At 52.2% G+C, this 24,129-nt stretch overlaps 1 protein-coding gene and 1 long non-coding RNA gene across 34 annotated transcripts in view; one reads left to right on the top strand and one right to left on the bottom strand.

Moving 5' to 3' along the window:
* The window catches only part of DNMBP (dynamin binding protein), a 33,768-nt gene extending 10,244 nt beyond the window's left edge, over positions 1-23,524 (top strand). For 8 of the 33 annotated variants that reach the window (XM_086900732.1, XM_086900739.1, XM_086900735.1 and 5 more), the window contains exons 3-16: positions 514-636; positions 1,184-3,121; positions 15,117-15,304; positions 15,942-16,041; positions 16,541-16,704; positions 17,851-18,050; positions 19,082-19,212; positions 19,433-19,537; positions 19,729-19,857; positions 20,287-20,619; positions 21,018-21,200; positions 21,276-21,474; positions 21,568-21,995; positions 22,293-23,524. In XM_086900732.1, coding sequence (XP_086756858.1) covers positions 16,604-16,704; positions 17,851-18,050; positions 19,082-19,212; positions 19,433-19,537; positions 19,729-19,857; positions 20,287-20,619; positions 21,018-21,200; positions 21,276-21,474; positions 21,568-21,995; positions 22,293-22,478 — 1,995 coding nt within the window. In that variant the 5' untranslated portion in view covers positions 514-636; positions 1,184-3,121; positions 15,117-15,304; positions 15,942-16,041; positions 16,541-16,603 and the 3' untranslated portion in view covers positions 22,479-23,524. Of the gene's footprint in view, positions 1-513; positions 637-1,183; positions 7,202-10,958; positions 11,154-14,122; positions 14,430-14,565; positions 15,030-15,116; positions 15,305-15,941; positions 16,042-16,540; positions 16,705-17,167; positions 17,186-17,850; positions 18,051-19,081; positions 19,213-19,432; positions 19,538-19,728; positions 19,858-20,286; positions 20,620-21,017; positions 21,201-21,275; positions 21,475-21,567; positions 21,996-22,292 lie in introns of those variants that run through there. The other 25 variants (XM_086900719.1, XM_086900723.1, XM_086900721.1 and 22 more) reach the window with 20 other exon arrangements.
* LOC147651880 (uncharacterized) lies at positions 9,972-14,874 on the bottom strand. The gene is made up of 2 exons (XR_015290137.1): positions 12,934-14,874; positions 9,972-11,839 (listed from the first exon to the last, which is right to left on the bottom strand). It is a non-coding gene; the product is annotated as an uncharacterized LOC147651880 (long non-coding RNA).
* Positions 23,525-24,129: the final 605 nt, after the last annotated feature.

Raw genomic sequence — 24,129 nt, 5'->3', positions numbered from 1 at the left:
CAGAGCCTGTGACTCACAGGTGTGGCCATCCTGAGTAGGTAGCCTGAATTCTGTGCTGAGACTGCACAGGGGCCAAGCCCTATGGAGAAAGGAGCACCAGGTAACTATGCCCAGTCAGAAGACACTGGTCTCGTGATCCAGCACTACTGGATCTCTTAATCCTCACCATAGGTCTGAGTTGAGAAGGAGGCAGTAAGGGCAGAGAAAACCTAGTATGTTTGTTCCTGGAAGCTCCGTGCTGATGGCACAGTCCCAGTAATGCTCACAGCCTGTGGTTGCCTGGAGTGAGCCAAGAGCTCAAAGCTTTTTGTTCTCTGTTGGCTCTGAAGTACTTAATACCCCAGGAATTCCTGACTCGCAAACTCGTTCTTCTTCCACCAGGCTATTGAGGCACGCAGGGTAACTGGGTATTTTCCTTTAGCAAGAAATGAATAGATCCCAAAATCTGGAAGGAGGGTAGAGATGGTGGTGGGTCTCAGGCAAGACATTGCTGACAACTCGTTCTCCTTGTAGGGCAGTTTCCTAGCAGCTTTGTTGAACCTGTGGATATTCCCCCTTTGAAGCAGGGAGAAAAACTGCTTGTTTGTACCAGTGACTTCACATCTCAAGAGCCAGGGAGCTTGTCATTGCAGAGAGGTAATCTCCATTCCCTTCCTTTGCTTTGCACCTCAAAAGCCTCACCTGTCCTTCCAGATGGATGAACCTAGTCAGAGCATCCTGCCTAGAGTGACAGAAGGAAGAGGTGAATTTTCTAATACTTCATGACGTGGGTCATGTCAAATCCACCATGGTCCTCTGGGTTTCTGCCACTTTGATACCAGTTTCTCATTATCTGTCATTACTCATGAAACTCCAAAAATTGGCATCACATTTGATCATAGTAAATTTACAACTGCCTTTTAATTGACCCCTAATCTCCAAGTCTTAGATTTACATCTGGGGGAGAATGAAAGCTTTGATGCACCTGCACAGAATTGCAGCCAAGCTGTGTATCTTAGATATACAAGAGGCTGCCTTCATACCTTAACCCCATCCTGTGCTTGTATGCATCCCCAACATGCACTGTACTCTGACAGAGTGCCAGTCCTCACCCACAGCCAGGAGGGAACACAGGGAGGCAGGAATAAGAGGTGGGAAGCAATAATGAGAGCAGTTTTGAACTGATGTGTCTCATTCTCTACAGGAGACTTGGTGATCCTGGGAGGATCCTTGGCCTCCAGCTGGCTCCAGGGCCGAAGCAGCTGGGGTTCCAAGGGCTTTTTCCCCTCATCATGTGTGAGGGAGCTGTGCCTTTCAGTTCGGAGACGTCAGCTGTCACAGAGCACTCTCTTGGAGGTGCCAGCCTACTCACTGGGCCAAGCCCGGGCCCTGATGGACCTGTCTGCTCAGCTGGAGGAGGAACTGGACTTCAGGGAAGGGGATGTGATCAACATTGTTGGTGTCCCAGAACCTGGCTGGTTTGAGGGTGAGCTCAGAGGCTGCAGGGGCATCTTCCCAGAGGGTTTTGTGGAACTGCTTACTCCTCTGCGAGCACCAGGAGTCTCAGTGGATCCAGAGCCTACAGAGACTTGTGACACCAATGGGACAGTAGAGATGCCCCCCAAAGATGACAAGGAGCCAGGGAGTACTTATGGTGTTGCACTCTATCAGTTCCAAGCCCTGGAGTCCAAGGAACTCGATTTTGATGTGGGTGACAGGATTCGGATTGTAGGCATTCTGGAGGATGGTTGGCTGGAGGGGGAGCTGAGAGGAAAACGTGGCATCTTTCCACACAGATTTGTGAGGCTGGAAGCCTCTGAGGCTTGCAGGGAAAAGGTGAGTGCTGGGGATCTGCAAGGTGGAGGCAGTTGTGGATTGGCCATCCATCAAGATCCAGAAAGCACTTGCTCTGAAACTCCGTCTTTGCCAGGGAAAGATAGCAGGGAAAAGGAGGACGACTTGGCTGCATACCCTGAGTCTGCCACCATTTTGTCTCACAAGGCAGGGAGGACACAGGGTCCTCTTGGCACTGGCTTGAGACAGCACCAGGCCTCTCCCAGCACAGGACACCAAGAGCCACATTCCGAAGACATGGTGGGCTCAGTCCCCTCTAACCACGTGAAGACAGTCAATGGCGTTCTCCCCTCTGCTCAGCTGCCTCCCCCACAGGGCAACAGGCCTGGCCAAGCAGGTGAGCTGGAGTCTGCAGGGACCATTTCAGCCACCCAAGGAAACTCAGAAACTCAACCCCGCCCTAAGCATGATGGAGACAGCCCCACTGTGCCCTTGCAGGCTCCCCACTTCCCCCAGGATCCTGGCCGGTGCCAGGCAATTTCATCTCCTAATAGCTGGGCAGCATCCCAGCCCCAGGAGAGCCAAAGCAGGACCCAGGACCTAGACAATTGGATGGACAGTAAACTGGAGAAGTCCAAACTCTGTTCCAGTTTAGGAACTGCCCAGGTGAACCTGGACACACAGGCTGGGAGCTGGGGGGATTGCACTACAGCAGTGCAGGGGGACAGCTGCATAGACCTGGACTCCAAACTGACAGAGCAACTGGCCCAGTTTGAGAAGAGTTTGTCAAGTACTGGTGCGGAGCAGGACAAGGTCTCCCGTCACTTCTCTATCTTGGACTACAGTTCTGAGAAGGACATTGTCCGGGGGTCTCCTGAATCAGTGTCCCACTCCAGGCAGGCAGAGAGGAGAAGGGCCCTGAGGCCACCCCCTCCTCGGCCCAGTAGCCTCGCGACAGCTGCTGTGCACATGCAGGGTGGCCAAGTGTCCAAAGGTGGGTCTCTGGCCTTCTCAGTCAAACCCTCCCGGCCTGCGCCCCGGCCTCCATCCAGCAACCAGAGGAAAAATGTGGCCCCTGCACAGCTTCAACCCAGCACCCCAGAGCAGCGGGTGGAGGAAGGACGTGAGGACTTGACACAGGCAGGATCAGCCTCCTCCAGCTCCATCCTGCTGACTAGAATTGGAGAGGTGGAGCGAGATCTGGAGGCGTACAGCAAGACCCGTGCCGAGCTAAGCCTGATGCTGGAGGAGCAGCAGGATGAGCTGGTGAGAGCAGAGACCATGGAAAACCTTGATTTCTGTGACTCCAACATTGAGAGCCTCAGCATGGAGCTGCAGGAGTTGAGAGGTGAGTCTACAACAGCATGGGATGGGGAATGCTTCAGGAGCATAGGTGTCTCTGCTGTTTTACACTGTTGAAGGCAGTCTTTTATACCCTTTAATTCTCGATTTTGATAATTTCATAAGCACTGTTGCAGTACAAATCATCGTAACTTTGCCTTGACAATTACAGTGTCTTTGGATATCCCTTTGTCTCATCTTCCCCACCCCCTTTTCCTTCCAACTCTCCAGTCTCCTCTTCCAGCCCCTCCATATATCCAGAGCCTTCACCTCATCCACTCCCAGTATGTCCATGATGGAAAGCAAAACCACTTCTGCTGCAGTTCCAACCTCACTACCTCAGCCCCTCTTATCTGTAGGGGAGTGCGTAGCAACATCAGGGTGACTTTGCTAGAGGTCCTGCAGTTGAGATTTGAGTTGATGTCTGTGCTGTGGATGCCCTCAACCTGTCAGGGCACTGGGTTTCCTGTGGTTTCTGCTCTCATGCTGATACAGACCTGTGGGGATTTGTTGTAAATATGAGAAGGGGTGCTCAGAAGGGGACTGAACCTGATCTGGGAGTGGGATGGATTAGTGGGCCTAAAAGTAAAGCCTGTCCCTGTGCTCCTGCCATCCATGGAGTCCAGGACAAGAAAATAGCACTGTTCTATTGGTAACAGCAACAAAGAGCTTACAACTGTGGCATATCTGTAGCTGAAAATGTGACTTTTGTTCTTGCACCCCAGAAAAAATTACTCAGGAAAGAAGAATTTCCCATGAATATATCAGCACATTTGGTCTCTGAAATCTGAAGAGGCCATGTAAAGATCAGTGCTGTTAATTATGTTACACTTAATATTACAGTAGACAAATGAAAAGATGGGATCACATACATGTTCTCCCACAGTCCCTTCCCAGGCTTCTCCCAAGAGCTCTGACACTGCAGTTCTGTTGCTGAAACCCACGACGTGCAGGAAATGTGGGCACTGCATGCGGGAGATGGAGTGAAATGCCAACTCCTGCCTGGGAGTTACTCACTCTGACTTCATTGCCTCCATCCTCCCACTGCTTAATCAGCGCTGGGGAGCCCCAGCACTTGGCTGCATGATAGTGTTGGAGGCAGAGCACATGGGAATGAAGGCTGATATGGGTACACCAGGAAAACAGGGTGACAAACAGCCTCCACATCAGTGGTGTGCAAAAGGGATGCTTGGAAGGAGGCCTAGAGGATTTGAAGTTAGATGAAATAACTTGAAGGTAGGAAGAAGAAAATCTAGGCTGAATCTTAAAGGAAATTTTCTGATGAGATGGATCTTACTGGGATATGTCTCCTACTGTCCCAGTGCTTCCTGGCAGAGAACTGATCCTGTGGAATTGGTTGGTTCTTGGAACTGGAAGTTTTAGGTAAGAACAAATGCACTATCCTGAGGCATCCTCAAGCTAGTATCTTTTCAAGTAGTCCTAGCGGATTTTTCTCCAGTTCAAGAGACTTCTAGCCCTGTGATAAAGGTGTGTCCTACCCAAGCTGACACATCTGAGTGTGGCCAAGAGAGCATGTTTTGCTAGCCCAGCTCTAGTGCAGCAGGCAGAACAGTAACTTGGTGTTGCATCAGCTCAGCAAAATGTGTTTGTGCCATGCCTGAAGCTTGGCTTCTGCCTTACCATTGTAAGGGGAACATGAAGATACTGGAGGCAAAAAAGCTCTCACTAAGCTTTGACCAGCAACGAGAGCAGAGCAGGCATAGTCTTACAGGGGGAGTAGTTCATAGTGTGGAATCCAACTCCTCAATGTATCTTTTGAGAAGCCAAAGGAAAAGTAGAAAATATGTCATTTTCTACAGTAGATGTTTAAAATCATCAGGTTGCTTTTTTGGTGTGCCTTGTGAAGACATGGGGTTTTCACTGATCACCAGGCTAGGGCAGGATTAGCGCTTGCCCTCCTGCAGTTGGAGAATCCATTGGTTTTATTTTTGTCTTCTACCAGCTGAGAGCATGGCCTCTGTGTTCCTAACAAGTGTTGCAAGAACCTGAGACACGGATGACATCCACAGGCTCATGCTCACTGTCAAAGGCATGTTGTTGGTTTTCTCTTGGTTTCTTATAGGAGTTCTGTGTTTGGCATGGAAATTAGGGATATGTTGTGGCCTGTGGTAAGTGGCATTACTGGAGTGTGTATTTCTGTAGCCTTCTGGAAACTTAATTTGTGTGTTGGCCCCAGACTCCATGACCCAAGTAATCCCTTCAAGGCTGCTCCTGTCAGCGGGTAGACCAGCTGTTCCCCCTGGAGCAGGGAGCCGTGCAGCTGTGACTGCATGGCACTGTGTGCAGGCACTGGTCTGTCTCACAGAGAGCAGCTCCTCTCCTGATCTTCGTGTAACTGTGGGTGAGGGCTGGGAAGAGGATGGGCTGAGCACCAGGGTTGAGCCAGGGGCAGCCTGAAGGCCTCGGTTTGCCCCAGGGAGGTGTGGAGCAGAGCCCAACCTCTTCTAGGCTACATTGTTCTCTCCATGCCATCAGGGGCGGGAAGAAGAAGATGGGATAGAAGATCTGGTGTCCCTCATCTGCTTTGTGGCTTCCTGCGGTCTCACACATGCTCTGTTTCCCTTCCCTGAGGACATTGGTCTCGAGGCAGGGCCTCTGCATGCTCCAGTGCCCTCCTCCCTGCCTCAGAGCTGCCTGCGGAGAGGTTTTGGCAAAGCCGTGGAGCCGGTTTGGGCAGTGAAAGCCTGCCCAGCCTGGCTCCCCTCCTCGCTCGGGGCTGGTTACTGATTACTTTGGGCAGCAGGTGGAGGAGGCCAGCGCTGCCAGCGATTGGGCCCGTGCCTTTGCTGGCTGGTTTCAGGAAGCAGCACCTGCGTTTCACTTGGGACGGGAGTGCTGGGTCAGAGTGGAGAAGCGGCGTCAGCCTGGGTTGGGCTCAGGGAGCAGAGAGTGAGGGGAGTCGGCCCCTGCGCCACACCCCACGGGACTATGCGCACCTGTCCCTAGAGGAAACACTGCATGGAGAGTCCGAGACGGGAACCGCGGCTCCTCAGCTGGGAATATGAGGACTGTTGTGCTGCACGGAGAGAGGACGTGGCTGGCTGCAATGACGGACACGGGGCGACAAGGAAGCGGTACCCGGGCAGCCGAGGAGCAGACGGTGGCTGGGACAGTTCCAGGAGACAGGAGCACGTCTCTGTGCACCAACAGAGCAGGAATGGAGACTGTGGAGGTTTTTGGAGGGGAGAGATGCAGTACATGGACTGCAGGAGAGCAGACAATGTTTGGAAAGGCAAAAGACAGGATATAGAGGATAGAAACTACAGGGTGTATGAGAGGGAGGGTGTTCAATACAGAAACTGCAGTTCTGAGATAGGAGGAGGGCGGGACAGAGAGGACAGAGTACCTGGGCAGTACAGGGGGAGAGGAAGGCAGTATGGTGAGGATAGAGGCCTTGGAGACTGTAGGGAGGGGGGAAGGTGGTATCAGGACTACAAAGATCCTAGAGACTATAGTGAGGATGGAAGGTATTATAGGAAAAAGGAACTGTGGCACAGGCAAGAGAGGTACTCTGGGGAGTATAGGGAGAGGAGAAGGCAGTATAGAGAGGATGGAGGCAGTCAAGTATATAGGGAAGGGGAAAAGTGGTATAGAGATGATGGAGGCCCTAGGGCATATACAGAGCAGGAAAGGGCACGTGTAGGTATGAGGGACCAAGCAGATGAAGAAGACGTTGAACGGCACAGAACACCCAAAGGCCATGTCATGGACCACAGCAGTCCAGACGGAGGTTGTGAAGTTCCTGCATTTGCAGTCAGGTCCTTGGGAGATGGTAGCATGAACCTGGGGTCAGGTACCTGCTACACACAGTTCAAGACACGTGTCCTGGACTCTGATGGCTGTGGGGAGCTGGAAGAAGAAGCTGGGATGGCAGCCGAGAGCAGCAGTGGAGCAGAGCACTCGAGGGTACGCAGAGGCCGACCAGACTGGAGCCAGGTCTGGGAGCAGGAGGCTGAGGAAGAAAACAGGGTGGGCTCGGTGCTGCAGCGAAACAGCTTCTACAGACGGACTGCTCCCAGCGCCCTGCGGCACTCAGAGTTTGTGCAGACCAGGAAGAAAAAGCAAGGTACACAGGGAAATGGTGGGCAATTCTCTAGGGTGTGCCTTCACTCTGCCCTGGCACCAGGGCAGCACTGGGAGTCTGCTACACGTGGGTGGCCAGTACAGACAGGCTGTCACAGGACGGCTCCTCCCTGGGACTTACTGAAATGAGCATCATGGTCAGCCCCTGTCCTGCAACCTCTGTAGGGGATTTTGTGGAGGCCCACCTGGGAGGTGGCACAGACCCAAGGCTGTTCTTTCCATTGCTCCTGCATGTTTTGGGTACACCCTAAAACTTGTGGCCCTGGTTTGTCTGTTCTCTCAGGGCCCTAAGGAGGTTCTTCATGAGGGAAAGGGTGAAATGCTGGGGTTATTCCCGCTGCCTGTTTATAACCCATCATGAATAGATTCTGTGTGTGGGAACCAATTCCTGACCCTGAGCATGAGTATGGCAGCTGTTCAAAGGCAGCACAAAGCAGGAAATAGAGGAAGCTGTTGTAGCACTCAGACATACGCAGAGAGCAAGTACTCTGAGTTGTATAATTCACCTGGGCAGGACACTCAGGCAGCTGCATGCTGGGGGGCTGTCACCAATGGGAATCTCTTGCATTGTCACCCCGCAGTACTGCAGTGGTCCCTTGCCTGTGCTACAACAGTTGCATGTCCTGTGTTCCGGGTCCCCAGGCCATCCCCAGGTCTCCAGTCCCATCAAATAGCACCCTGGAGCTGGAGAATTACCAAAGTGAAAGGCTTAAGACTGTCTTGGCATGGGTGAAATCGTCCCGTTGACACTGTGGCTGTGGCTGTGTCAGAGTCAGCTGCGGACAGATTTGTGCAGCTGGGCTTGTTGCAAGAACATTGGTGGGGGGAGGGGAAGTGACAGCAAGGTGCTGGGGTCTGGGCAGAGGGACAGAAGGAGCCCTTCTTGATGGACGGCCCTCTGTGTGTCTTAAAACCTGTTTGTTCCTGTGCCCTTTCTGCCAGCATCTGTCTCATGTAGCTGTGTGTGTGTGAACCCTCCATGAAGTGGGATTGGAATGGAAAGGAAAGCTGTGCAACAGCCAAAGTGATGGCAAAGCTGGAGGCAGTGACTACTTTTTGCCTTAGCATGAAATCTGTCCTCTGGAGATATTTGATTAAGCAGGCTCCAATGGCTGCATTTCTGCACTCTAACGCCACCCTATAAGGGTGGGACTTTGCTCAGTTCTGTCCCCGGGGTGAGGAAAGGGAGAGGTTTTGCAGTGCCAAGACGTCCAAAGGGCAGCAGGGAGCCAGGAGGAAGCCAGGAACAGAGTGGGATGGGAAATTGTGCACAAAGCCTTAGGAGGCTGGAGCAGTGCTGGCTTCCCCAGCTTTTACAAGAGTTGAAGGAACAGACTGATGCCAAGTGAAGGCCTATGCTCTTCAGAGTTATGGGATTCTTCCCCGCTGTGGCATGCCCATCAGGGGCACGGGAGTAGCTATGAGAAGTGCAGGGCAGGATGCCCTCATCATCAGCACCAGTGTCTCACAGCAGAACAGGAGAGATGAAAGTTCAAACACTGTCAGTCTATCCTGTGGCCTCTTTCTGGCTGCAGTTGTCTGTTACTTTCCTCCTCTTGCCCTGCTGGGGCACAGTGCTGGACCAGCCATAGCCCTCCTTGTCATGTAATACTTCACTGCTGTAGCTGCCTTAATGTAAGATCCCACCAGCACCTCCCTAAAAGAGCTCTCATTGTGCTTAGCAGCAGACTCCCTCCTATGTAGCTGGCAGGAAAAAGTCAGCTCTGGTTCTCCCTCAGTGTGTGCTCCAGGCACCTTTTCTAATGCTGTTTACTTCTCTAACAGGTTCTTGCTCCATCTACTGAATAACAGAATTAGGTACTTGAAAGCCCCAGTAGGGATCATAGAATCATAGAATGGTTTGGGTTGGGTTGGGAGAGAACTAGAGGGACACCTATTTCCAATGCCCCTGCCATGGGCAGGGGTGCCACACACTAGATCAGGTTTCCCAGGGCCCCATCCAGCCTGCCTTGAGTACTTCCAAGCCAGTAGAGAGTATCTTTTCTGTTAGCAGAGTTATCACACTTCTTACAGATTTCTGTACAGTGTAACTGGGTGACAGCTACTTGCTTAGAGCACCCCTTCTGGGATAAGACTCAGATGTGACTGCCTGACACATCAACAGGAGAACCCACCTGTTGTAGTTTTGCTGCTTAGTCACCATCATTCTTAAAGGTTTTGCATGCTAATGTGTTGCATTTCAGCTCTGAACCCTGACCTTTTTCTCTAAATTAGAGCTTTTTAGTTGATGGATATTCTTCTCTGGCAGATACTGTAATTAAGTAATTTTTCAGTCTTCAATTCTTTGTAGTGAATGGAGTCTTAAAATACCCATGTCAAAGACTCACAGGAAGACCTTAAAGTGTTTATTCTTCCTGATGCTCACCCATTTTTCAATTTTAAAAACAGTGGATTTCAGAGCTGGATGAGGCATTCTGGGTGGGTATCAGCACTAGTTTACCTGGCTATGCTCCTGTGCCCTCATCCAAAACCTCAGTGGTTCTCTGCAACATTCAGGGAACTCCTGTTGAATTTTGTCTGTTCAAGCCAAAAAATTACTGCCCAGAATACAGTCCTGCATGTGGCTACGTTTCTAGTTCCCATTAATACATTAATGCATTTGTCTGCATTAAACATGCTTGGTTTTAATAATTCCATCTTATTCAGGGTACCCTGGATCACTCAGTGACTCATATGCCTCATCTTTATTTGTGAACCTGTTGAATTGATTTTCATTTCTCTACATGACAGCAGTGATTTCTCTATTACTTTATTATGTGGGATTAACTAAATACAGTCTCTGGAGAAACTGTTTAGAAATGCCTTCTTTTCTGGATAGTCTCCACTCAACTGGCAGTGGATTTTCAAGGTCTTGGTTTTTTTGTTGTTGTTTGTTTTGGTTTTTTTAGAAAGAAATAAGCATAAAATGTATTATATAATTCTACCTTTTTGCTAGGTTTGCCAAAAATTGCACTCTCTCTGCCTGCTTGTGGGATTGTGTCATTGTAGGGTGTCCTTTGTCCTGGATGGAAATAAAGGTCCATTATAAAGTAGCATTTTATTTCCTTATTTAAAAGATGAAAAGTGAATTCTACCATCCATGGATTTTTCTTGATGTCTTTCTTTTCTCATTTTTCTGTGCTTCAGAGTTCCTGGTGTGTCTATTATCTATTATATGGCTTTCTATGTTCATTTATATATGTATATTTGCTGTCTTTATTGAAGCACAGATGCAGGATAGATTTTTCATCAGTACTGTTCTCTTTATGTTTTTTGGATTGTCTATTTAAAAGGCCCTTTTAAAGAACTTCCAACTTTCATTCTTTTTTCCATCAGTAATTTTTCTCACATCTTTGTTGATGCCCTGCCTCAGCTTTAGCAGCTTAGCTCTTTCACACCATCATTACTTCACTTTTTTCCGTGTCAAGGGTTGGAATCTTCCTCTGCTCCCGCTGAATGCCATGGGGCTGTCTGGGCAACCAGAGGCTGTTTGGGGCCACGTTTTTGGTCTTATCCAACATAGAGACATCCCAACCAAGCAGTCTCTGCATTAGACATGTTAGGGACACCAGGCAGCTCCAGTGGCCCTGGAGAAGCATCCCTGTTCTGCCCCCGTTCAGCTCACTGGTGCATTACCAATGTGTGGAGTAAGAGTTTTCACCCCAGCCAGATCCTACTTCTGGCAGCGAGTTTAGCCTTTTGCTCAGATTAATTATTCCCTGCCCTAGTTTCACCGCCTCCCCTCTCATGGTCGGCAGTGGCTCCTCCCCTCCTGGCCTCCACATACTTCAGATATTTGCAGCTGGTTTGTTTTGTCCTGAGTCACGGCTTGAGTGTGCTGAGCTGTGGGCCCGGGCCCGGGGTGCAGCTCCACCGGAGGTTGCTGGGGTTGCCGCGGCGCTGCTGTGCCGGGAGCGTTAGCGGGATGCTGCCAGGTGAGCCCTGAGGGGAGCAGCGGGGCCATGCAGACCTTTGGCTGAGCCCTGCAGCGGGCTGGACACGCATCCCATAGGCTCTGCTCTTTGTGGGTCAACTCTGCTCCCAGAGTGGGGCAGGGAAAACCTCTAATTGCATGCGTATTCCTACTAGGAGGTTGGGTAGTAACAATTTAAAGTTTTTGTTAATTGGAAGAAAGCTGATGTCGTTGGCATTTCTCAGACGAGCAGGAGGAGCCGTGTGATTGCGATAGCAAATCACAGCCTCCCCAGGAAGGGCAGCAGCGGGAGTGTGCTCCATCTTCACACCTCATTGCCAGGACTGGGATACAGCTGGTGTTGGATCTCTCATGGGTCCAGCAGGGGTGCTTGGCTTACTAGCAAAGCACAAAACAGGTGCTCCTGTCTCAGACCATCAAACCGAGAAGAAACAGGAGAACAGAATCTCTGAAATTTGTGATTGAGAACGTTGTTTTTGGAAATGTATTTCTGAATGCCTGTTTGGCAACTGTGTCATGGGTAAACTTGGATTTGTCACTGGATTGGAATTTGGTGGCTTCATTAAAAATAAGAGTCATATTGCTGCAGGCCAACAAAGCCCATTCAAGCTGTGGTGTCTGTCTTAGCATCTCCAGAGTTGATGGACATGATGAGTCAAATTGAAAGGTAACATTTAAATAGAAAATCTATGGAGCAAAATGGAGATGTGTTTAAAATAGATGACCAAAATCCACGGCAGTGAAATTGGTGGGTTTAGTTACCTGCTTGGTAAGCCTCATTTAGGGAAAGCTGCTATTAGACATACAAGAATGTGTGACAAACAGGAAAAAATAAATTCCTGACAATTAACAGAGATAGCATGAAATACAAAAATTGACAGTTTTTAAGTGCATCAGAAACAAACACTAAGTAATACATATTGGTCAGATATAAGAGCCAAATATTACAAATAAATTCTGTATTTGAATATTTTGAGCTGAAAGTGTTTGGAAAGAGGTAGGACAACTTTTGAGTTCATTGCTGAGGGAGGATGCTGGGCTAGTGATAAACAAGAGTTCTAGGAGACTTGACTGCGATACAGCCTTGTTTTTGAAGGAATCTTGAATTTTCAGAAAGAGCAAGTAGGCCAGAGGAGAATTATTTGTGTTTTTTCAAAATCATGCAAATACTGATACAGTGTAAGTGGGTAAAACTGATGTTCAGCATTGTGCCAGGTCAACCAGGCTGAGCTGATGACTACGGTGGGCTTAAAATCTGTGCAGGGAAGGTTTTCCTTTCCCTGCCATAGGCAGGGACTTGAGGCTTGCCGAAGAAGGGTGTTACAGAGCTGGCAATCTCACAAGTGTGGGTTGAATCCCTGCTGCAGGGTACTTTCTATAAGCTCCTGACCTAGATTTACTTGCCTGGGGTTTTCTTTGTGGAGCGTGGGGAACTGCTGTATTTGCCAGCAGAGCTGGGCATCCCCAGCTCTGTTTTGGGGAGCTGGAGCCAAACACATGGTGTGACAGCAGTTTGGCTATGGCTAAGGCTGGGAGCACAGCAGGGTTGTTTGGTGGTGCAGTAAACTCCCCAGGTGTCCTGTACAAAACCTAGTGTGTGGTGTGCATTTTGTGTGGGGCTAAATATAAAATCCTGTTCTTTGACCAAAGCAAATGTAATCTTTTTTCATTTGTCTTCCCAAATCTGGCTGTGATTTTGGCTTGTCTTCATTTTCAAAATTCTTCCCAGCCCACCCCATGCAGTAGTGTCATCTCACCCACCCCCACTGGGTTTTACACACCTGTTTGCACTGCAAATTAACACCTTCCTGTTTCTTCCAGGTTGTCTTCCCACTTGAGCTTGCTCTCCTGAAAAGCAAATGCCATGCCTCCTTTAAAATAACTCCTTTGTTGTTACTTCATTAATTCTCTGAGCCACAAGGACCTGCTGACTGTATTCTTTTAGTGTTTAGTTGTCCCTCTTGTACATTTTTCTGCTCATATCCTGTTCGGGCTCTGAGTGCTGTGTCTAGGGATAATCCATGTGGGTGTTGCTGGAGGACCTTGCACAGCAGGGCCCAGTCTGCTGCTGAGACTTTGCAGATGCTGTGGAAATGAAAATAGCAAAACCAGTAAAACCGAGCATCTGCTTCGAGGCCCTCCTTGCGGAATCCTGCTGCATTTGAGTTGATAATCACTGGGGGACTGCTGGAAAGCCAGGACAGGCTCTGGTGGGGTTAGTCTTAAGGATAATTGCCAGTAGGAATCAGTGAGGCCCTTTCTTCCCAGTGATTGCCTACTAAATGTAGTGCTGGTTGTGTCACTGACTCCTCTTCCATGGAGCTGGTTGTTTGGCCTCTCCCCAGGCTAGATTTCAAGGCAGGACAACAGAGATGCCAGCTTAGAGAGACGAGTATCTTCATCTTTCCTCCCACATTGAGGGCATCTGTGTTTCAGCTGGATTTCCCATTTGCTGGGGTGGCACTGGGAATGATTTTGAAGTTGTTCTTTCTGCAGAGAAGTGCAGTGCTTTGTCCTCAGCCCAGGTAGCTGTAAGAACTTGCTGTTTGGTGCTGATGCTCCTGGCTGTTGAGCAGTGGGAAGGGCCGAAAGGGCTGGTATGGTTTCAGGTAATCGTGGACTGAGTAAGTGTCGCAGCTTGGGTGTCTTTTCTTTCTCGAGTTGTTACAGTGTGAAGACCCCGGTCTGGGGGAGCAGTGGACAGGATGATTAGGCAGAGGGAGCAATTTTCCCATCCCATCTTTCATGGTGCCGTGCTGGGTACTGCCATCACCCCACAGAGCACAGCTGGGGGCTGCTTGCAGAAGCGGCTGGGAGCATGGGGGGCTCTTGGGCTGTGCACAGTCAGTGCTGTGGTATCAGGATAAGTCCCAGGCCCTGCTGGGTGTCTCTGGGATTATGCAGGGTTGAGCCTCAGTTGTCTGACGCTGTTATCGGAGAGGTCAGGGACTTGGCGATCTGGAAGTGCCTGTCCTGCAAAAACATTCCTAGAAACGCCTGAGCTGGGGCACGTCTGCAACTCTAAAAAAATTCCGCTGAGGGAGGGCAGCTGGGGCTCCGTAGGGCGGATTTGTGGAAACAGCCATTGACATGAGATGGGGTACCCGAGGCAGGCTGGCGCTGCAAGGGGCTCCGTGCTGCCCTGAAATGAGGGAGACCCGATGGTTGCTGGCCTCGCAGGGGTGACCAGGCAGGGGTCGGGGAGGGGCTCTCCCGGGCGCGGGGGGAGCAGTGGCCGTGCTTTCGGTCCGAGGGCACAGCCTCTAAAAGCAGGCAGGTGGGGCAGAGAGCGGCGGGGCCCAGGAATCTGCGGGGGGATAAAATGTCTCAATGGAAGCGAGAGGGGGCTGGGCCCCTGTGCAGGTGGCACGGAAAACCAGGCGGCGAGGCGGCTGCGGGGGTCCGGACGGGGCGGAGGAGGGCGGCCCGCAGCCCCGGGCCCTGCGGGCGGGGCGGCCCTGTCCGGCCCCGCTGGCCGGGCTCCAGCTCCAGGCTTTGCCGGCCGCTGCACGGTTGCGGTGCCCAGGGCCCTCCGCGGCCTTTGAGATGGAAATGCCCCGGGCCTGGAGAATGGAGACCCTGTTCCCAGCCTGAGGGAGGGGCGGCCGCCATTGCCTAGCGGGGGTTTCCCTCCGTGTCTGAAGCTTCCCGGAGCCGCGGAGTTGGAGAGCGGGGTGGGAGAGGACGCAGGTCCGGCCGGCATCACGGCACACGGGCAGAGCAGGTTCGTTGTCCCCCGCGCCCGTGCCAAGGCTTTGTGGAGCTCCTGGTGCTGCGAGGGAGGGCTGTGGGAGCTGCCGGCTCTCCCTCCAGCCCTGGGGATGGCCCCTCTGAAAGGCCCTTGGCCTCTCAATAGTGCTGTTTCTCAGTCTCAGAGGTTACATGTGTAGCAATTCAGGTGCTGTTTGTCTCCTGTCCTTGCGTCTTTGCTGGAGTATGCTGATCTCGCTTATCTGTCTTACAGAGATGACTCTCCTGTCCTCCCAGACACCATCCCTGGAGTCATCCCCGGCTGCCGCTGAGAGTGCAGAGCAAAGGATGCTGGAGAAGAGGGCCAAGGTTATTGATGAACTGCTCCAGACAGAGCGGGACTATATCAGAGATCTGGAGATGTGTGTGGAGAGGGTCATGGTGCCCCTGCAGCAGGCACAGGTAGGAGCTGGGAAAGGAGGGGAAGCTGTGGTGCAGCACTGGTGGATTGGGGTAAGGATGCTGGGTCTACTTTGTTCTCAGAGGTGACTATGCAGCATGGGAGCCCATAGAGGAAATCAGAGCTATTCTCAGGGGAGGAGGGTGGTTCCCACAGCTCCCACAGCTCCCTGCACTTCTTGCAATAAACCTATCTGCTTTGAGGTCCTGCTGAACCCTAATTCTTTCTGGGAGTGAGAGACTTAGCAGCAAGTATCACAAATTGATTTTTTGGGGGGTAGGGAAAAAACTCTTCGTTTGGTTATGGGTTAAATTCATTGACAGAAGAAATAAGATATGGGATCTTGGCATGGGGACAGATTTAGTGGGAGGAAAAAGAAAAAACCAGGTGAGCAGAGGCAGGGGTGGAATTGCTGGGAAAGAGAAGGATGCTGTGGTAGGACACATAAGGAGTGAGAGTTTCAGTGCACTGGGGGACAAGGGAATGTGTACAGGAGTCACTGTGATGAGAGGACATTGCACCAAGTGCCTGCTGTGAAGCTGAGGACTGATGGGTTGAAGGAGGGCAGGGGGGGCGGGTGCTGTTGAGTCTAACTGGGACGTGTTCCCCATCCAGAACTTCTCTTTTCCCATTCACTAGATGCAGAACATAGACTTTGAGGGCCTTTTTGGAAACATCCACATGGTAATTAACTTCTCCAAGCAGCTGCTGTCCACCTTGGAGGCTGCAGATGCCATCGGTATGAATTCTGCTGTTACCTTTTCTCAGAAGGCTGGGATGGGCATTGTTTGTGGTAGGGCATAACAGTTTAAATGGTGGGAGAGGATAACTGGGACTAGGATTTCCCCCTGCTGGTCCCCATTGCCACTCATCGGTCCAACAGCAAAGCCAAGGAGATCTGTGTTGCCACAGGGATCACTGTGCTGAGACAGTGCCTGTGGCTCTCCGTGACCCTTTGCCTGAAAGTGCTGCCAGCCTGAGCTGTTCATGCTGTGGGCTGCCTGTGCCTTTGCTCTGTGGCTCCTCTGACCAATGTCTCCACTAGTCCCCCTGGGAGACCTGGACTGATTGAGCTCTCCGTGTTGGTGGGTGATGAGGGGTGCTGCATGCTGTAGTAGCACTGTCTTGACCTGTGTGTGGAACAGGGATGCTGGATGTCTTACCAAGAGACACACCAATGTTTTTGGAGGCAGCTGGGGACCAGGAGACACTAAGTCCTGGTTTGCTGCTGTCTGCAGGGCCAGTGTTCCTGATGCAGCGTGCAGAGCTGGAGAGTGTCTACAGGGTGTATTGCCAGAACCATGATGAGGCCATCGCACTGCTGGAAACCTATGAGAAGGATGAGAAGTTGCAGAAACTACTTCTGGACCTGTTGGATAGCCTCAGGTTTGAGCCTCTGGCTGTGGCAGCCACTATGCTGGGACAGGGGGATCAGTTTTCAACATCCCTGCCTCTCTGTCAGCAGCGTTTAGACAGTTCAGGGGGTGACTGGAGAGGGTCTGATGGTAGCACTACATAGTTGACCAGGCTCTGGGTTCAAATGGCTCCCTGCCCCAATGCCAACGTACTGGCAAACCCTTAAAATCTGCATAGAAGCTACCAATAGAGAAGGTGGCATGTCCTGGACTGAGGGCTCTTGTTCCCCAAACCCTGAACCACCACAGCTGCTGAGGAAGGAGCTGGTTTGCCTGGCTCAGCAAGTGCCAGGGCTCCAACTTGTGGAGGTAACTGCCCTGGGAGGACAGGGCTGCCCACTGCCTTGGCAGCCTCACTGGCAAGGCACAGACACTGGCTGTGGAATTGCACACTTGCCACCCCGTTAACCCTTGCTTTTCTTTGCTTTTTGGTACTCTGTGCACCGGCAGGAGCCTGTACAGTGAATGGTAAGTGGGTACTTCCTCTTAGTCCCTGCTTGTCTGTCTGTGTTGGTCTGGCCATTCCCTTGTAACTAACCTGCCACAGGCTGGGTGCATGCTGGGGTGCTCTAACAGTGCCTTGTGGAGGCATGGCTGGGAGGAGAGGGGTGTTTTTGGAATGACTGCAGCAGAGGCAGTAGGTAGGCTGCACAGGTAGGCAGCACAAGTGATGAGGCAAGGGGAGGCCTTGGACAGAAAACAGGATTTGGGAGCCTGCAGCCCCAAGGAGCCAGGAAAGCCATGCAGTGCTACAGTCCTGCAGTCAGTCTGTCCTGCACTGGAGGACAGATCTGGGCAGTTGTTTGGTGGAATAGCATCTGAAACAAGTGGCTCTCTGGCAAATATGAGGCTGTTCCTATGTGGGATTTCAAGGTGAGTCTTGTAATGAAGAGGATCCTGGCTGGGAAGTATCACCTGCTGTGAGTGAGGAGCAGAAACCCGGGGTTGATCTGAGGGCACCAGGAGTACAGGAGTGCAATGAATTTGGACATAAGGGTGGCTTGATTTAGGGAGTACAGTGGATTTAGAGGCATTGGAGTTCTGGGTCTGGTTGGCACTGGTTTGAGGGGGCAGAATGTGTATGGCAGAGCTGGAGTGACACCTGATGCATCTCCTTTGTCCTGACTTTCTAGGGGTTGCACAAACTACATTAACCTGGGCTCCTTCCTCATCAAGCCAGTGCAGAGGGTGATGCGGTACCCCCTGCTGCTGATGGAGCTGCTGAGTGCTACCCCTGAGGCTCACCCTGATAAGGCACCACTCACAGCTGCTGTCCTTGCAGTCAAAGAAATCAATGTCAACATCAACGAGTACAAGCGTCGGAAGGACCTGGGTGAGCAGCTGGGCACAGAGAGATAGGAATGGGTGTGCTGAGCTTGGTGTCTGCTGGCCACTGAGCCGTAACTGGCAACCACAGTCGTGGAGGAACTTTCACTGCTCAGGGGAGTTTGGCTCCATCACCTTTGTAACTGCCCTTGAAGTGAGCAGATCCCCCTTTGTTTCCTCATGTCCAACCCACCTGGCTCCACCAGCTCTCCTCATGGATTAGGAGCTGTGGTTCTTCCACATCTCTCATGGCCTTCAGGCACCAAAACTAGGCCCAGTAACCAAGTGTAGCTTCCCTGAGGCTGAAGAGAAGGAGAAAATTTCTCCCTTTGATGCTTGCTGGCCACCCTCCCTGTTTTCCCTTGGAAGCCCCCAGTTTGTGCAAATCTTACACTTTAGTCTTATCTCATAGCCCCACTGAAGCTGAGGTGACATAGGCTGCCTGTAATGATTGCTTATTTCTGCTAAAGAAGTAATACAGGCACCTTCTGTATATCCAGGGACTATTGTACACCAACTCCTATGTCATCTTATGCTGGCACTATGCATAATCCTGTGGAAGAGCTTGAATGGTTTGTCTGCAAACTATAGGACATCTCAGGAACCAAACAGGTGGCACAGTGCTGGATGGGGTGGGAGGTTATGATACAGTATTATACAAGGGCATAGGATGCAATAATGGCTTTAAACTGAGAGGATTTAGATTAAATATAAGGAAAAAGTCTTTACAGTGAGGGTGGCGAGGCACTGAATCAGGCTGCCTGCAGAATTGTAGATGCCCCACCCATGGAAGTGTTCAAGACCAGGTTGGATGGGTCTTTGAGCAACTTGGTCTAGTAGATGTCCCTGCCCATGGCAGAGAGATTAGAATTAGATGATTTTTAGGTCACTTCCAACTCAGGCCATTCTGTAATGATGTGTGGGGTTCTTGGGACTACAGAGTCTTGGGGAAGAGGAGAACTAATGAGGTGATTGTTGATGAGGCAGTGTATGACATGGGTGTTTATAAGGGTTTGATTTCTATATTAATCTCTTTAGTGCTAAAGTACAGAAAAGGGGATGAGGATAGTCTCATGGAGAAGATCTCCAAGCTCAACTTCCACTCTATCATCAAGAAATCCAACCGTGTGAGCAGCCACCTCAAGCATCTCACAGGCTTTGCACCCCAGGTACTGTGCATCAGGTGCACTTGCACCCTGCGGTGCTTCTGCAGAGATATCTGCTGTCTCTCCACACCCCTTCCCCTGTGCAGCTCCCATCCAGACCAGCAAGGCAGAGTGAGCTTAGGGTGTGAACCACCCATCTCTGCTCTCCAGCTTGTGGGCACATTTTGCAGTCTGGGAGATGCTGAGTCCTGCATCACCTCCCTTGAAACACTTTCTCTCACAGCTAAAGGATGAAGCCTTTGAAGAGACAGAGAAAAACTTCCGGATGCAGGAGCGTCTGATCAAGTCCTTCATCCGGGACCTTTCCCTCTACCTGCAGCATGTCCGGGTGAGGCAGTCTGGGTGTGATGCCAAGCCTGTGGGGCTCACCATGCACTGCCCCTCCTGTCTGCGCGGTGTGCCCCAGCAGTACCTCTGGCCATGGCTCCTGCCTCAGCTCTGTGGGGTTGGGTGGTCTGAGCTGCCCTGGGAGCCCCTGCTGGGCAGCAAGCATGGCTCAGCTGTGTCTCCCTGGTGCAGGAGTCAGCTTGTATGAAGGCACTGGCAGCAGGGAGCATGTGGGACCTGTGCACAGAGAAAGGAAGTGGGGACTTGGACCAGTTCCAGAAAGTGAATCGTCTCATCAGTGACCAGCTCTTCTCCAGCTTTGTGAGTGAGGCTGTGCCCCTTTGAGACCCACCCTGGGCATCTGTTTCAGATGGGCAGGCCCTGGGAGGCTGCAGGGAGGGTAACCTGGAAGAGCTGTGGGCATTCCTGCTTAGCTCTGCCCTCCTGAGAGCATTGATGCCTGGCAGTTTATGAATGTGCCTGTTAGATACATGTTTTTTCAGCCCTACCTGAAATGCTACAGCTCTTTATGCGAATGGTTCAGGTACTTTGCATAGACTTACCCATGCTGGCACAGTTATATAAGATTATAGAATAACTGCTGTTGGAAGGGACCTCTGGAACTTCAGTGGGTGCCAGCAGGAGACAGTCACTGTCCTGGGGAGGTTGTGTGCTAGAGAGTGATCTGCTGGCTTTCACAGTGGGAGAGAGTATCTTGTCTTACCTTCTCACTGCACCTCTGCCCACCAGAAAGAGCGGACGGAGCGGCTGGTGAGCTCACCCCTGAGCCAGCTGCTGAGCATGTTTGCGGGGCCCCACAAGCTGGTGCAGAAGCGCTTCGACAAACTCCTCGACTTCCACAACTGCACCGAGCGAGCCGAGAAGCTGAAGGACAAGCGAACGCTGGAGGAGCTGCAGTCAGCCCGCAACAACTACGAGGCCCTCAATGCCCAGCTGCTGGACGAGCTGCCCAAGTTCCTGCGCTTCGCCAAGGAGCTGTTCGCCAGCTGCGTGCGGGGCTATGCCGAGGCACACTGCGACTTCGTGCGCCTGGCCCTGGAGGAGCTCAGACCCCTGCTGTCGGTGGGTTCCTGCAGTGCAGGCAGCCTGGGCTCAGAGCAGCACTAGTCTGTGCAGGGTTTCTCCCTGAGGCTCACTGGGACCTGTCACATCGTGGGTGAAGCTGCTGCTGCAGGTTTCAGGCCACGAGTGACCTGTGGAGGGCTCCTGTAGGATGATGTCAGGGCAGGGATTGTGTAGAGGGCTCTTGGAGCAGTGACAGGAGAGCATTCACCTGGGAGAATCTCAGGTCACAAGTTTGAGGACAAGTTGGAGCTAAGTCCAGACAGGACGGCAAACCTGGGCCTGATGGAAGTCTCAGGCAGGACTCAGACCCCTGCCATGGTCTACCCTGTAGCTCTTGGCCAGTTCTCCCAGCAGCTGTCACCTAACCAGGATCCCCGATTTTGCTCTGGTTCTAGTTGCTGAAGGTGTCTGGCAGGGAAGGGAACCTCATTGCCATCTTCCAGGATGAGCACAGTCGAGTCCTCCAGCAGCTCCAGGCCTTCACCTTCTTCCCAGAGTCCCAGGCAGGTCCTAGGAAGACCTTTGAAAGGAAGAGCATGGAGCGGCAGTCTGCCCGGCGGCAGCCCCTTGTTGGTCTGGTAAGTTCCCTGTGCCCGGTGTCAGGCCTTGCAGAGCCCAGGACAGCCACTCACACCTGCCTTGTTCCTCTGCAGCCAACCCACTTCCTGCAGTCGGATGACATCCGAGCTGCCCTCCTGGCCCGCTATCCCCCAGAGAGTCTCTTCCAGGCAGACCGCAATTTCAACGCTGCCCAAGACCTGGATGTCTCCCTCTTGGAAGGAGACATTGTGGGTGTCATCAAGAAGAAGGACCCCATGGGCAGCCAGAATCGCTGGCTCATAGACAATGGGGGTAGGTGGCTGTTCCCTGCCCTCGGTGCTTGCTGAGTCCCCTCCTCTGGTCTCCCTGTGCCCCAATCTGAGCTCCTTTGCTCTCCCTCTGCAGTGACGAAGGGCTTTGTGTACAGCTCCTTTCTGAAGCCCTACAACCCCCGCCGCAGCCAGTCGGACGTCTCTGTGGGCAGCCACTCTTCCAACGAGTCAGAGCACAGCAGCTCCTCTCCCCAGAGCAACGCCACCCTGACCTTCAGCCCCGGTGGTGCGGCCGTCACCTTCACTCAGAAACCCCTGCAGGACTCTGTCTCTCCAGCAGATGTGTACCAGTCCCCACTGGAGGTGGACTCCCCCTGTCTGCCCCAGCTTGGCTCTGGTGACAGGACAGCCCCGCTGGCTGCTACGGTGACATCTCAGCACCGCTACAGCTGCAGCCCCAGCTCTCGCAACGGGCACCCCACCAAAGCACATCTCAGACCCACGCCCTCGGTGGAGGACAGAGACTCTGGGCTGGAGAACAGCGAGTCAGAAGGCAACCAAGTGAGTCTTCAGCCACCCTCATGGGCTGGGGATGCCAAGGGCTAACTGCTTTGTTTGGCAGGGGACTGGATCATCCTCCTCCCTGGCACTGACCAGGAAGAGGTAGGAGGTGGGGTATGAGACCTTTTCTTCACGTCCAGAGACAGAGAACCAGGCTGCAGATGGGGGTGGACAGAGGCCAGGATGGAGCCAGGGCTGTCACTGGGGAGAAGGACAAAAGCCCACGCATCGTGTGCAGTGTAAGATTAAGGTTGTGTGGTGTGACCATCTGACTGATGCTCTCCCCTTGTCTGGCAGATCTACTACGCTCTCTACACCTTCAAAGGCCGAAACACCAATGAGCTGAGTGTGTCAGCTAACCAGAGACTCAGGATCCTGCAGTTTGAGGACATCACAGGCAATCAGGAGTGGTGGCTGGCCGAAGCCCACGGGAAGCAGGGCTACGTGCCCTCCAGTTACATCCGGAAGACAGAGTACACGTGAGGCAGCGAACAGAGCCTGCACCCCATGCCTTGTTCCTGCTGGGACTGCTAGGGTCTGGGGGAGGCTGGCCAGCCCTGCAGCCCCCGCTGCTTGCCCTTAAGGCTATGCCTCTCACAGCTGTGCAGTGCTCCTGGGCCCCAAACACTGGCTGCCACTGCCCCTTCAGGGGAAGAAGAAGGGTGGGCTGTCCAGGTAGGCAGGAGCAGGCAGCATGTGTGAGGGCAAGGGTGAGTTCATCTCTGAGGTGTGTTTGAGCCTCCTGTGTTCAATCAGGAGCAGGGAAGCAAAGCTTGGGGCTGTTGCCTGCCCAGAAGCATAAGGCTTAAGTCAGGCTGAGGAGCTGCTGTGGATTTAAGTTGTGGAAGGCTAATGCTAAGTTTCTGGAGATAGTCTTTAGTCAAGTAGTATTAAAAGCCACCCAAACTTTGTGAATATGCTCCCTGTGCAGCAGGAGCCTGGTCTCACCTGTCTCTGCAGGACTCGGGGTGGGACATTTACACACTGCCTGGGGAAGCAGCTTTGAGGTTTGCTGGGAGTAGTTGCTCCAGGCCTGGGATGTGTATGGCCTCTGAAACCCTCACAACAAAGCCCCCAGCAGGTGCCTTCTCCCAGGGGCTTGGCCTTTCCAGCATCTGCCACTGCCAGCAGCCATCAGGTTCTCATCTTTCAGGTGAGCCAAAGGCCCAGAACACCTTTTTCAGTGCAGTATTGGCTGTGCCCAGGACCCATCTTTCACTGATGTACCCACCTGGCTGCTCTGGGCTGGGGCTGGGCAAAAGGCAAAGCACAATCTGTCCTCCAGCCTGTTTTTGAGGGTCTAACCAGAATTGTCTCACCTCTGCTTTCCTGCATGGCATTGGAGAGGGAGGGTGCTGACATTCTGGAGTGGCAGGACCATCCATGGGAGGGTTGTGGTGCCTTTTGCTGGGTTGGTGTGCGATACTGCTGCTGCCATGTCCTGAAGGGAAGAGGTTCTCTTCATGGGGCAATGTTTGTATTCCCTGTACTGCTGCTCTGCAAATAAAGATTGGCCCTTGTGTATAGAAGATGCATTTGCAAGTATTGGGAGACCTGGGAGGAGTGTCTGGCAAGTGCTGCAGCCTTCATGCAGACCCTCCAGGGCCAGGAAAAACATTTCCCTTTTGGTGGGGTCCAGCATTCTAGTGCCTTGGTGTTTGCGCCAGCTGCAGTTCAGGCACAAGGAAACCCTCACAGGAACCTTCTTTATTAAATGAAGTGGTTGCACTGCCCTCTTCCCCCAGGTGTGTTACATGACTCTGGGGCTCCAGGGCAGTAGGGGCTGGTTGGGGTGACTGCCTAAGTAGGCACCTGCTCCCTGCATGAGGAGGTCTGGCCCAAGAACAAGGACTCAAGGGTTTGTCAACAATAACCACCATACTTTGTGCATGCATGGCTGTACACAGGCGTGTGCCTGATGCTCTCCAGCTTGTCTTCACCACTGTGAGGTTTACAGTCTGGAACCACAGCCCAAAATCTGCCCCACAAGTGGCTGTGATAACCTCAGGGAGGGGCTCATTTATTTACAATGCAATCAGAGTGAGCAGTAGCCACAGGGAAGGCAGCCCTGGTTTTGCTACAGAGTAGTGTTCTTGCAGGAGTAGAGCTGTGCCACTCGATTTGGACTGTGCAG

Source organism: Cyanistes caeruleus, chromosome 8 (genome assembly GCF_971803275.1).
Source record: "Cyanistes caeruleus chromosome 8, bCyaCae1.hap1.1, whole genome shotgun sequence".
NCBI lineage: Eukaryota > Metazoa > Chordata > Aves > Passeriformes > Paridae > Cyanistes > Cyanistes caeruleus.
The sequence above is the reverse complement of the archived record's forward strand: the minus strand, read 5'-3'. Positions and strand labels throughout refer to the sequence as shown.